Source organism: Podarcis erhardii (genome assembly GCF_964252035.2).
Source record: "Podarcis erhardii genome assembly, chromosome: 1".
Lineage (NCBI taxonomy): Eukaryota > Metazoa > Chordata > Lepidosauria > Squamata > Lacertidae > Podarcis > Podarcis erhardii.
The window spans coordinates 132,696,218-132,710,496 of NC_138497.1; the positions used below are offsets into that span (position 1 = coordinate 132,696,218).

Below are 14,279 nucleotides of genomic sequence, written 5' to 3' on the forward strand. Positions count from 1 at the left end.
ACCCCATCCATGTTCTGTGGAAAAGGTTCTAGGCTTTTCTCCACTTCCAAGCCAAAAGCCTGTTACCGCTTAGCAGAACTTCCTTGATGGTTTTATATAATGGTTCTTTTCCCAGACAGAGAATACATTCCTGTAATTTTTGTTTTGTTTTTTCAGTTCACCATAATCACAAACTGGAAAATAAAGCTATGGTTTGTCTTTGTTTTCTTGCAACTCTGTTTTCTTGGGTTTCTTTTTTTATTTGCATAAAATGTATGCCGCAGTTTGTTATACTTTAAAAAGATCCTTAAAATATTGGCCCTGGAATGAACAGGATGGAGAACTTTTCGAAAGCCACTTCTTATCGAGTTGCTGTGGCTTGGGATTCTGTTACACTATCTGTCCCTGTGTAATTTCTATGCAAAAGCTGGAAGTTTGGCACAGAGCTTTTGAAAAACCAAGCCCATCATCAGCGTTTTCTTTAAAACAGCCCTGTATATCAGAGTACAACAGCTAGTGGCCTGTAAAAGGTTAGGTTGCATACTACAGACACACATACACACAGAGCGAGAGAGACACTTTTCATATAGAATTATTCCCTAACCATGCTTGCAATAATCATGTTTAGGCATTTATTTAGGTGGCAGTTTGAAGTTAGTTTATTTCCTCTTAAAGCTTTTTACAGAATCAACGATGTCTTTTCCTTTCATTTTTTTTAACATCATTTGGCATGGTATTTTCATAATCATATTGCAAGTAGTATGTAAAAGCTTCATCCCTCCACAAGGCACAACTGAAAAAAAGCAGCCTGACCCAAGCATGAATCCAGTATCAAGTACAGCCATTTAATGCCCCGGACTTCCATCCTGTTTATCTGTATCCAAAGCTGCCTCTTTGTCAGTGAGAATTTACAACCTGCTTCCAACCCGTATCAAAAGTTCACTAGAGATTCATAATATATACAAACTTAATTCTTTTAATACAAATATTTACATACTATAACTACACGGTGCAATTCTGTCTTGGAACATGCCGATGTACACAATGTCTCAATGAAAAAGAACCCTGTAAGTGTCAAAACGAATGACAACTTGCACACTGATGTTTTCTGCATTCCAAAAGGCAATGTTATGCAATATATTATGCCCTGCTTCTTTTCAATCTCTTCCTTTTATCATCTGGCAACCGTTTTAGTTTCCTTACCATAAGCAGTCATGTTCCTAAACTACTGCAAGCACAACTTTTTGATTCATCAAGTTATTGCATTAGGCTACAAACATCGTATTAAACCAGTAAGGTTGGGTGACTTCAGAAACCACTTAAGTTAAAATTGGGCCTCTCAACAGCCCATGTTCCATCCAGCTCCCTTCCCCAGCTATTGATTGCAGCCTACCAGGACTTTTGATAAACCTACTTTAGCTGCCTGACAAACAGGCTGATTGTCAAGGCCATGTTTTGGCTGGGTGTTTCACAAATTGTGCAAGGTGAGCTATTTCAAACTTTAACCAGAAGGTGCCTGTACCTTCTAGCAAAGTTGCAACCAGCAGATTTATTTTCCCTGTACTGTATCGCCATTCCACTAGGTACAGCATTGGATGGAAATAAGAATAGTAGACACAATAGGTGAGATCAGGATTTTCAAAGCAGTCACCGATACATACAAAAATGTGCATCTGTATGTTGTGCATCTGTATGTTTGCATGGTTTGGTGAGGAAAGTAAAAAATATACAGCTGGTCTCTTTCTCCCTGCAAGACAGTTTACATAGCCACTGCCGATCTACTTAGTAAATCAGTGCAGTGGTCCGGGAAACTGCAGGTAATGAATGGAAACATGCACAGCAAAGTCTGGAAGGATGCCCTTTTCATTTTTGCACTGAGTTTGGTATAGAGGAAGCGGCAGTGAGGACCAAATCCTGGGTACAATGCTAAAATAAGTATTGGCAATTGAAACCTGCTTACTGCACAGATTATAGTGGGAGGGAGAAATCATGAATCTTGTTAGCATATGACAAATGCAAATGAAATTCAGTATTTTCTACTTCAGTCACAGCTTGGCTAGCTAGTGAAACCAGTTTGGGGCAGGGGAGACGAAACAAGCCATAAATTTGCTCAAATGCATTGCTCAGTTGGCTTGGTCTCTCTGATGAAGGTAGCAGAGCTAACGGCAGTTTAAGCTAATATTTCAAAGAACATCTTTTCCATTGTGCCATTAGCAATAAATATTACATGATATACTTCTCCTTGGGGTGGGGGAGGCAACTCAGGTTAACCAAAATATTTATTGTTCTACAAATTGAAGAAAGTAATCCCAACACAGTTCCCACTTAAGGCCATTAATTTCAATGGATTTAAGTGTGCCCTAATGCCATGTTAGATTGTGAGCTAAATGTTTAATGTTGTCAAGGTGAACAAGTCATTTCAACTGGTCTGCACTGTTACAGCATTTAAGCTCCCTAAAGCAGCTGGGCAAGGGGGGGACGACAAACCTCACTGCGGCACAACTTTAATAATTTCCTCATAAAGAAAACCGGAAGAAAAATTGCTCAGTAATAATGAATATGAACATGGTTGTTTTGAAGGAGTGATACTGTGCTGGAGCATTTTCCACCAAAGTCCTTTGGAAAGGAAGAATGCAGCCTAGAAAAGCATACCAAGGATGGACATTGGCATTAAATTGAGTGAGGCTGCCATCCAAAATGACCAATGCCAAGCACAGAGGTATAGAGGTAGAGTGACCCCTCTGCATCACCATTGTGGCCAATTGGCAGCTTCCAATTCAGAAGAAGGCCAAGCATCCCTCTAGCCTTTTCCTCCTGCAGTACACTAGGAGAGGCAGGTCCATAGATTCTGGAAGGAGGTCATTCCACCATTGCCTTCAAGGTAGGGTCTCCCTCTTTACTCCATGACACCCAGCCAACTCTGTGCTAAATAAGACTGACAGACAGCACAAGGAAGGTGCATATGCTGCAGAAACAGCCAGAGGGGCAGTGGTTAGATCCTGATCGCTGCTCTCTTCTCACTGCATCCACCACAATGAGGCTCACCAGGAGGCTGTGGACAAGTCACTCAACTGACCTCACAGGGTAAAATGCTATTTGCTCTAAGTTATGGAAGGATAGGATGGAAACCCTTTTAAAAAAAGAGTTACTAAACTTCTCAAGGAAAAAAAGCCCCTCCTCTTCCCCCCACCTCCAGAGGAAGTTATGGTCTACATCAACCCGCATCCTGGTTATTTTAAGATGCGAGATCCTTGTCAGTTCTCTGACAAGAGAAGCAGAGTTAAGTGAACCCTGTAATATTTGAGTAGTGTTAATTTTTAAAAACAAGAGCAACTCTTTAACTCAATGGATGATGTCTGCAAACTGGAGCTACTCTGTCCAATACTTAAAAACTGACTGCCTGTAAAAGTACAGCCAAATTCCTTCAAAACGTTCTGCCCCTGCAGTTTCCCTCTACCTTCCATGGGCTCCAGAGGAAAAGGGGAGCGTTGCTAGTTCCTGTCCAGGCCAAAGCCTCTCTGGCCAAGTTTCCACCAGCCCCTCCTCTCTTGCCTCTGCCTGCTGCATCCATGTGTATGCTTAACATTTGACACCACACAGCCATCCGGTCCAGGAACTGGATGTGTCCTTTTCCCAGGTTGCACACTCCCTCCGGCTAACGCCCAGCAGTCGCAGCAGATGTGGGAGCTGAGCATCCGAGGGAGAAGGAAGCTCTGGCATCATCTTGCAACCCTCCTCCCCACATTATCTTGGCAGCAGGCAGGGAGCTCCACCAGCATAGCTGTTTCCTGTGCCGCTGGGCTAATGAAAGAGTCTGATCCTGTTCACACTTTTCCCCATCCAGTAAATGAGATGAGAAGAAACCTTCCTAAGGGAAGGCACTGGGGAAATGTTCCAATTGCAGCCACTGCTGGGCAGGTGCGCATGAAGAAACAGAGGCTGGAACAAGTGATCCTGGAAAGAGTTGCTTTTGTTCAAAGTGACCTCATGGCGGCCAATGGATACCTTAGTAAAAGAAATGCATTGGCAACTGGACAGAAAAGATGCTGTTTTATTTTGACAGGTGTGGGCCAGCCCCGCTTAAATTCTTTAAACCATGTTACGTCTACTCAAGACATAAAAGCTCAATGAGTTCAAACAGTTACTCCACGGTAAGTGTGCGCATATATATATAGGATTGTAGCCTGACGTCCTGATGCTTTTGAACAGAGAGTGAGTTAAGCACATACTTAACTTCCCCACTGAAATTGGAAAGCCAAAACCATGGGGGCGGGGGAATGGTTTGGGAAGTGATGTGGAAAACTTTACCACTTTAAGCAGTAATAATGGATATCCTTCACAGGCCCAGGTCACACATAATCCTGCAGTTATCCAGTGATAGTTGTGCACATGGAAACCAGCACTTAGAAAAAGGCTTTTTTTCTGGGTTAGGGTTTTAGCATGGGCAGGATCAGTGCCAAAGCCCTAGCTAAATGGGTGGGCGGTGGATTTGCTTCCACACAAACCTAGGTGGTCATATCCACACCACACTTTAAAAGCACACGGCTGCCTCCAATGAATCCGGAGAATTGTAGTTTGCTAAGGGTGCTGAAAATGGTGGCTCTTTGGGGTGTAAGCTACAGTTCCCAGGGTTGTTGGGGAAAGCCATCTGCTTTAAATGTGTGGTATGAATGCCACCCTTGTATGGAGGCCAAAGAGGTTTGGATTCTGAGGTTGCCCGTTCACAAACTGAGCAGTCGAGTAAATCAGAGTTCAGGAGAAACTCACCAACCTTTACAAGAAACTTGTAAAGCAGATCCAAATGCAATATCCTGCCCCCTCCCAAAAAAATCTTATTACCAGAATGAAGTTTTTTCCATATAGAACTGAAGTGCTAACACTTTTCACTGAAAGAGGTCTGGCTCCCTCGACAGAAACAAACACACACGCACAGCACTAGGGATCTACTGCCATATCTAATATTGTTTCAGGTTAATACAGAAGTATCAGCATTTAAGGTTTAAAAGCTGAACAGCTTTCCTTAGAAGGTGACTTTTGCCACTGCTTCAAAGGCTAGAAATGGAGGTGGCCCCTTCTGCAAAGAGGGAGGGGTGTTGATTGTCGTTCCCTACAGTTGCGGCTGTTGTTGGGGGGGGGGACACACACAACACATTCAATCTTATGGGGATTGCGCTAGGGGCACAGCTCTACTTTCTAAAGGGGGGCAGAGGGGGATTAGCATTAACAATACCTTACAAATAAATACCCAGCCTCACTCAGGGCAGCCATATGTTAAAAACCTGTTATCCAAGAACCATTGTTTCAGTAGATGGGGGGGGGGGAGAGAGAGAGAGAGAGTAGGGAACCAAAACATGCCCAGTACCTTTTCAGGTAAGTCCCCTTACACTCAAGAAGACATACTGCTGAACAAACTTGCAGAGGATCAGACTGCTAGTGTGCCAAGCCATAAATCGATTCTTTGTGGTTCTTTATAGCTTTACCTCTTGAGTAATTCTTCATACCTTGTGTCAACTGATTTTTCAGTCCCTCAAGTCAAAAGAGAATTTGCGGTGAAATGAATCTTAAGAAAACTTGTTGCTGTTATCTATCACCCCACCAGGGCAGGTAGAACTGGAATAGGAGAGACAGAGAGACTAACATCTTTGAAAATGACTATGGGGCTGAAACCCTCTACTTTCCTGGGAGTAAGCCCCATTGAGTTCAATGGGACTTAGTTCTGAGTAAACATGCACAGGTTTGCAGCCCCCAAGCACTTAGAGTGAAAACACACTAAGAAAAGCACAGTCCTCATTTGCAAAATGTTGTGAAATCATGTACAGCGCTTAACAAGGACTTCTGGTCTGCATCTGAATTCATGCAGCCCTTCCTACTTTCATTTTGAATGCTGAAGAGAAACTAATACTCACACCAATGGCTTTATGAGGCTGCCTGGCAAAGGCATGCGTAAAAACTGATGATGGTGGACTTATGCCATCCAAAAATAAACCTAAAACCAGACTCTGCTCAATCTCAGCTCCACAACTCGCCCATTTTGAAAGCAGAGCCTCCCTCCAAATTGATACTCCTTTATATCCGAAAACTTCAGTAGCACGTTTTGTTGAAACAGACAACGTAGCGTGAGAAAGTTCTGCTACCAGGAAACTTAACATTTGCCTGACTGCAGCTGCCCACCCCAACCTAGTGGAAAGGACTCTAAAATTATCATTTCACCAATTAAATAGTAAGTGTCCTAAGGACCAAACTAGAATGTGTGGGAGACACAGAATACAGGAGACACTCGGAAGGAGTGTAAGCTGCCCTCAAAGGATGTATCTGAAAACTAGTTGCTGGGAATCGCACGGGGCTGGGGCTGTTCTGGCTGCACTCTGGGCGTCTGCTTGGCCACTGTGAGAACTGGTGCTGGACTGCAGGTGCCTTTGGCCTGATTCAACAGTGCTGTTCTTATGCTCTTAAGCACACACACCCCGACCTCAATGGGACTTGCTTCCAAGTAAACATGTATAGGATTTCACTATCCTGAATAGGAATAGGAATGCAGAAGTGGATGTTCCTTTTCCTGCCATTTGCTCCTCCTCAGCTACTTTCCCAATGGTGCGAGGAAACTGATTGGGATGGGGGGGGGGAGACGGGACTCATACTGAGCGGAAAAACAGCAGGAAGGCTAAAGCAGCCCCTGCCCTTCAGAACTGCATCCTCCAAGACTGCTTTGTTCATTATACCTGGAAACTAATTCACACATACCCCACATAAAGAGTTCGATCTTAGCTTGCTCCTTCCACGCTTCCCCACGAAGGACAAAATGCATTCCATTCCCAAGGCTGTAGCATGCTCTTAGTAAACCCTGCAATCTTGCAATATGGGCAAAGCAATGTGCCCACCCCCCACCCACCCCCATGAACACACCCCTCTTTTGTGTCTCCATCAGGATATGGAGCAAAGTGTTTCACAACAGACAGACCAAATGACAGGTTAAAAAACAAAGCTCCAGGGGTTATTTCAAAACCTTTTTGCAGTTGGAAGCTCAAGTCACACTGTGCTTACCTGCTCCCAACTACAACCAAGTAAGGTGCTTTGGGGTTTTTTTGCTCCCCATCCCTTTTTTTCAGACGTGGGACAGTGGGACTTGTTTGTGGTAAGGAGCAGGGTTGGGCAGGCCACTCCTGGCCGTCAGAGCTGCGCTCGCTTCGCTGTACATGCCGGTGCTCCCAGGCTTCCCGCTCCGGCAGCACCTGCTTGTGAAGCGCCTCCAAGACTCGAGGGTCTTCCCCGACCAAATCCAGACCCCCGAGGTGATTCCCACCACCAGGCACATGAAGTACTTCAGCATAAAGACAGCATAGTCGGGCTTGACCTTGGGCTTCTCCCCAGGGCAAGAGCAGTTTTGCGCCGTCTCCCACCTTTCCCGGTAGTGCTGCTCATAAATGTAGCAGGCCACCACTATGGTGGCCGGGACCGTGTAGAGCACCGTGAAGATGCCAATCCGGATCATCAGCTTCTCCAGCTTGTCTGTTTTGGTGCCCCCTTGCTTAATCACACTCCGGATCCTGAAGAGGGACACAAAACCGGCCAGCAGAAACATGGTCCCTGTGAACAGGTACACCACCAACGGGGCCAGGACGAAGCCCCGCAGCTTGTCTAGGTTCTGGTTGCCCACGTAGCAGATGCCGGCCACGGGGTCGCCATCCACCGAGCTCAGGGCCAGCACTGCGATGGACTTGACACTGGGGACAAGCCACGCAGCCATGTGGAAATACTGGGAGTAGCTGGCGATGGCTTCGTTGCCCCACTTCATGCCGGCAGCCAAGAACCAGGTGAGGGACAAGATGACCCACCAGATGGAGCTGGCCATGCCAAAGAAGTAGATCAGGAGGAAGACCACTGTGCAGAGGGCAGGGCCCGTGGTCTCGTAGTGTATGTGGTTGTAATCTTTATTGCAAGCCACGCTGGCGTGGCCCACCACCAGCCGGATGATGTAGCCGATGGAGACGAAGAGATAACAGGCGGACAAGAAGATGATGGGGCGCTCCGGGTACTTGAATCTCTCCATGTCGATCAGGAAGGTGGCCACTGTGGTGAAGGTGGAGATAAAGCAGAGGACAGACCACAGGCCTATCCAAAAGGTGGCAAAGGTCTTCTCGTCCTGGGTGAAGTAGGGCTGGAAGCAAGGGACGGCACAGTTGCGGACGTGGCCTGTCTCAATCTTGTTGTAGAGCGGGTGGGACTCCTCGGAGATGAAGACCAGGGGCTCCCGGCACTCGCACACCCGCTTGCAGCCGGCCCCGTTCAGCGGGGTCAGGTTCCTGTGGGCACCTTTGGAGGGGCGGGTGGGCTTGGTGAGGAAGGGTGGCAAGGTGGTGGCGGCCTCGGTGCGGTTGTAATCCATGCACAGCATCTCGGCGTCGCCCAGGACAGGCAGCTTGTCGCAGTTCATCCTCTCGGGCCAGGCGAAGCCGTACTGCCGCATCAGGGGAGAGCATCCCGCCTTGGCTCTCTCGCAGACCGAGCGGCACGGAGGCAGCGGCTTGGCATAGTCCAGCAGGCAGATGGGCGTGTACATGCTGCACAGGAAGAACTTGAGGTCCGGAGAGCACTGGATCTCCACCAGGGGCCAGAACTGGTGCACCTCCAGCCCGGCCTCGTCCTGCGTGTCGTGGTTGAACTGGTTGGGCATGTAGGTCAGGTTGTAGCCGATGCCCTTGCACATGGGCACCGTGATCTCCTGGCACACGATGGCCTTGGAGGCGCCCGCCGACGGAGCGGGAGCCTGAAGCAGCAGCAGCAGCAAGAGGCTCAGCCACGCGTCGCGGAGGCCGGCCATGGGGAAGGCGGCGCTGCCTCCCGGGGAGGGGGGGGGAGCGCGCTGGGTTTAGCTCTTCGGACCGAGTCCCGGGAAGGAGAGCCGGGGGGTCCCCGTAGCAGCAGCAGCAGCAGCAGCAGCGTCGCCCAAGGCGCACATGATACGAGGCGCCCCCTCGCAAGCCAGTCACCCCCAAGTCCTTCAGCGCCGGGCGCACCTGGGCGCTTCTGTTCCCCGGCCGGCCGGGCGCCTTAAGGCGGGTAAAACCCGGAGGGACGCGACCAACCCAAGAGGCGAAACTCCATGGCCAGGCGGCTCCGGGGCGGCTCTCTCCCGGCTCATGCTGGCCAACTCCGCGCCGGGCAGGCGGAGGCGCTGGCTGGGCTTCACGGCTCCCCCGACGGGATGGCCAGGGAGAAAAGTTGCTTCGGCGAGGCCACGGGCGCCGCGGTGCCAAAGTCCCTCCGCGCCGAGCGCGCGCGAGCCAGGCAAGCCCGGGGACCGTCACTCTCCGGCGGGCAGCGTTCGCCTGCGGGGCTCGGCCGGCGCGCTGGGCTGGCCGCGTGGAGTCGCCGAGGAGCCGCCGCCGCCGCCGCCGCCGCCTGCCATGCCGCCCTGGCTGCTTCGGCCGCGTCCGACAGCCGGCTCGAGGCTCCTTCCGGCCGGCTCGAGGCTCCGGCACCAAGCGCCACGCCGCCCAGGCTCGGCTCGCAGTCTGGACGCGCGCAGCCCGCCAAAGGCGCCCCCGGCGGCGAATGCAGCGCCCAGCCCGAGCCACCTGCGCTCGAGGGCCTGCGCGCCAAGACCGCCCACCCGCCCCGACGGGGCCCGCCCACCCGCGCCGGAGGCCGGCCGGGCGGGGAGGGAGAGCGAGAAGGCTGCGCCGCGGCAGCCCCGACGCGGAAGGGAGCCTCTCCCCGGACCCTCCCCTGAACTGCAACTCCCAGCTCGCTCCCTTGGCAAATCCCCGTCCCCGCCAGGCTTGATTTCAGGCAGGGGTCCTTGAGTTGCAAAAACCCCACCACGGAGGGCAGCAGGCACCACGAAGTTTGCCCCGGAGTAGAGCCGTCAGTATTAATGACCATGACAGAGTTCTTGGTCCGTGGACTTCCCTGGGTCTACTCAGCTTGGAACTTCGTTGAATGCCAACCCCGCGGAGACTTCCCCCCATAGTAAAAGGGGTTACTCTTTAAAGTGCCACTAACTTTGGGCACTGGCTGCTGCCACGAGATGTGAAGAAGACGCACCGGCTGTAAGGGAGAATTAGGAAGGATGAGTTTCTCCCCCACTTAGCCAACGTGGCTAAATGGAGCCTCCAGGTCCAGCGCAGAGGACTTCCAGCGAATTGCAAATAGTAATACCAATAAATGCAATGCAATAAAAGGAGCGACAACAATATGATTAACAACCAACTGCATCTAGCACACTGCATTAGGATTGCTACAAAAGGCAAGGAAAAAAATAATCAGGTGCTCCGCCAAGACCATTAGTAATTTTCATGTGCTCCATCAGGGTGGGGAGTTTGGGAACTGCCGCCATAGAATTTTTGCTGGTCTTCCAGCGTGCCACAAAGCTCTGACTGTTTTCCCTTCAAATTGTGTTGTTGCTGCTATTTATGTATTTGATGTTTACTGGCACCCATAGCACTTTGCAGAGGAATTTAAGTAAATAATAATAATAATCCCCCCACCAGTGGAGAACAGGAACTGCCTCTGCGCACGGCCTTGATGCTGACATGGAATCTGGCAGCATGAAGGCAGAGCATAGGCACCATCCTTCAAAGTGCACAAAACCAGAAAACTGCACAAGCAAACTATACCAACCATCTGAAAAGTGTGTGCTGTGAATTTACAGTGGCTTTTTTGTGTGTGCACAAACCCAGAAAACCACACAAGCAAAATTTCCGCTGCCTGACTGGGAGCTTTTGCACTCTTCTTGGGTGTGGGTTTTCTTTCTAAATGTGTGTGCACAGGTATCTGTGTGTGTGTGCCCTGCCAGGACCTCATGGGCACAATAGAATCAACAAATGAGGCAGGGCAAACAGAAAAGGGGATGCCTGCTTGCAGAAACAGAAAAGACTGAAGTTCCTCCTCTTACGCAAATTCAAATACAAGCAGGTGTGAACTGCTCCAGTCTATTCTGAATGGAGGAAGTGGATTAACAGATAAATTGTGCTCAGTCCACCCTGTCTTGTAGCACCAAATTCCTAAGTTAATTTTGCCCTTGGTGAGCAAGTTTTTATTTTTTTACAGCAATGGGCTGGATACGCTTCAGATTGTATTTGAATGCATCTGGTGTAGATTTCAACACGTAGTCACTTCACATTTGGAATGTGGAAAGTACCTTGGGCGATAGATATATACAAAATACAGTTTGTATTTTTTTTACTTAAAAGGAAGGAACACAGGAAGCTCCTTATACTGAATCAGGCAAATTGATCCATGTCACTCAGCAATGTCTACACTGACAGGCAAAGGCGCTTTGTGATTTCAGGCAGAAGTCCCTCCCAGCCTCCCAGCCCCTGCCAAGAGAGGCCACCTGGAACCCGGGACCTGCATGAATAGCAGGAGCATTAGCCCTGAGCAAGAGCTTTCCCACAGTGCCTCCCAGTCTGGGGAAGCTCCTGCCCATTGATTTCGAAAAACAAGGCAAGAGTTATTGAGGTAACATCAATCCACAAACTATTAGAAATTCTAATGACTTCTTTTGTATATGCTTTATGCTCTTATCAGTTTCTGTAAGTCACTCTGAGACTTTTTTGTGTGTGGCAAGCAACTAATAGTAGTAGAATTTAGTAAGAAATGGAAGATGGATAAACAGAGAGGGATTTCCCCAACCTTGTGATTTTGTGGGGGTAGAAGCAGCATCTTTCAGATATATGCCACTTTATGAGACTGACGGAGCCTTTTCCGCCCTTCGGTTAGTTCAGCGCATGCAATGTATTCAAGGCTTTGCACACACCTGGCCTCAGCCTGTATTTTGGAAGTGGTAGAAGGAACCTGCTAGGATAATTGGAGGATGAAGTATTGAAACTTCATATTCTCTAGGTGGCGAACTGGGGCAATTGCCAGCAACACAGATCTAGGGCAATTTTCCTCCTGTGGCTTCCCCTAGCAGCAGTGGGGGGCTGTCCTCGCATTGTCCAGAGAAATCAAGCCCCATGAAGAGGTGCTAATAATCCTCTTCAGCTTGCAGCACTTAGCACCCCTTGGGTAGGTGCTAAGTGCTGCTAATTAAAGGGCTGTTTGGAAATGGAATCACCTGTGGAGTCCATTGAGATGTACAGAAACAATCTAGGGCTTCTAGTTCGCCACACACACTGATCTTCACTGGTCCTCCTCCTCCTTTCTGGAGAGGAGAGTCATTTCCTCTGCAAACAAGAGGCTATGAATGGGGCGGGGGGGGGGGGAATCCCAACAACTGGCATCTTAGTTTGCCATCCTCTTACTCATAGCAAGCAATATAGGAGACATAGGAGGAAGTGGATGGAAACTGCTTGGCAGTTATCTAATGCTATACACTATAGAGCTTTGCTCAGGTCCCCCCCCCCATATTTATTGCCTCATTAATGAGAGAAGAGAAATGCTAAATACCTGTAAGGATGGAGAACATTCCAGCCCTGCTCATTGGAGCTGGGCCACCATCCAGCAAGGAGACAAGGTCAAACAAAGGGTGGCAGACACTGTGTGGGGTCTGCTTCTGAATAAACACGGGCGTGATTGCACAGGAACGCAGCAAGTTTCTAACAGGTATGGGGAGGATATTCAGATGAGGAATCAAGATTTAATTTACAAAGGTTCCAGCTGCCATAATACTCTGATTGTAGCCGGCATGCTTTGTGGGGCATTACATATCATCTGACATCTTTCTGTGCTCACCATACACACGTAGGTCCAGATTTGGATTCCGAGCTTGTTTCTGAGGTTCCGACCATGGGAGACAACTCTCTGAATCTGGATCTAATAGGTTCCCGGGCTCTTTTTGTGGGGGGTGGGCAGTCCTCTGGACCCCCCTCCTCTGTTAGTGACGTAACCTGGTTTTGGTGGCAGCTGGCTTTAGTTCACACATTGAATTTCCCATAGAGCCACAGAAGAATGATCTATCTAGCATTGCACTGTGGGATTGTGGGGCTGAGAGGTGGGGGGGGGGAGGAATGGTCAGACCTCACCTGGAGTACTGTGTCCAGTTCTGGGCACCACAGTTCAAGAAGGACACTGACAAACTGGAACATGTCCAGAGGAGGGCAACCAAAATGGTCAAAGGCCTGGAAACGATGCCTTATAAGGAACGGCTAAGGGAGCTGGGCATGTTTAGCCTGGAGAAGAGGAGGTTAAGGGGTGATATGATAGCCATGTTCAAATATATAAAAGGATGTCACATAGAGGAGGGAGAAAGGTTGTTTTCTGCTGCTCCAGAGAAGCGGACACGGAGCAATGGTTCCAAACTACAAGAAAGAAGATTCCACCTAAACATTAGGAAGAACTTCCTGACAGTAAGAGCTGTTCGACAGTGGAATTTGCTGCCAAGGAGTGTGGTGGAGTCTCCTTCTTTGGAGGTCTTTAAGCAGAGGCTTGACAACCATATGTCAGGAGTGCTCTGATGGTGTTTCCTGCTTGGCAGGGGGTTGGACTCGATGGCCCTTGTGGTCTCTTCCAACTCTATGATTCTATGATTCTATGAATGTAAGGGCCCCCCAGAGAGACATCAGATGTGAGCTCTTCCACGGCCACAGTGATCTGATTCTAACCCCGTGGCCACGTTTGGGTCATATCTGAACTGAATTTAGACCTTACTACTGCCATGACGACCACTACTGATGCTCTCTTCATTTGTACAAGTTAATAGCTATTAGGCTAGAGGCAATATGTGCTTATTTTTATCCATTAATGTTCCTGTTAGGCTGTTTGTTTTCTTTTAGCATATGCAAGAGGAAGGGGCACCTTCTCACCGAAGACCCACACCTATTGGGTACTATTCCACTATGTTTTACTGCAATTTGAGTGAGTCTGCTCTGTGAACATGACAAGCTAGGTCTATTAACTGCAGTGGGTCTACTCTGAGTAATGCTGTGTTGCTCACATTTCCATGTAATTCTTGTTCTGGGAGATATCCTTCTTGTTCAAGAGAAGGTGAAGTACCAGTTTGCAACTCATACACACCAGGGATGACTGAACACAGACATGACAGAATTATCCCCACCTGATTCACAGGTGGTAAGACCCATGCAATTAATCCTGCGGCCTCGTCTGTGGGTGGCTACCTTGAGCCCACAAGTCGACTTTAACTATTTAATTAATGTATTTCTCACAGCACACTAGGAGTTCTCTCATCGCACACTCAGTTTAAGACTCACTGCCAGAAAGATATCTGCATCATGCCCAGACAGATCCTGCTCACTGCCTGGCTTGTTGATTTGTAGGTTGCCCCAACACTTGGGGTTGGTAAGGTTGACGTTTCCTTATCTTAATCCATGCAGTAACTCCCATTTTACAGAAGGACAACT

The 14,279-nt window shown here is 48.8% G+C and overlaps 1 protein-coding gene across 1 annotated transcript; it reads right to left on the minus strand.

Annotated features, from left to right (window-relative positions):
* Positions 1–610: 610 nt before the first annotated feature.
* On the minus strand, positions 611–8,958 carry FZD5 (frizzled class receptor 5). Its single transcript, XM_081880462.1, has one exon. The coding sequence runs from the start codon at positions 8,795–8,797 to the stop codon at positions 7,082–7,084; it is 1,716 nt and encodes a 571-aa protein (XP_081736588.1). The 5' UTR covers positions 8,798–8,958; the 3' UTR covers positions 611–7,081.
* Between the last annotated feature and the right edge of the window lie 5,321 nt (positions 8,959–14,279).

Coding starts and splice junctions, on each gene's coding strand:
- FZD5 (XM_081880462.1), bottom strand. CDS start 8,797: ATGGCCGGCCTCCGCGACGCGTGGCTGAGCCTCTTGCTGCTGCTGCTG.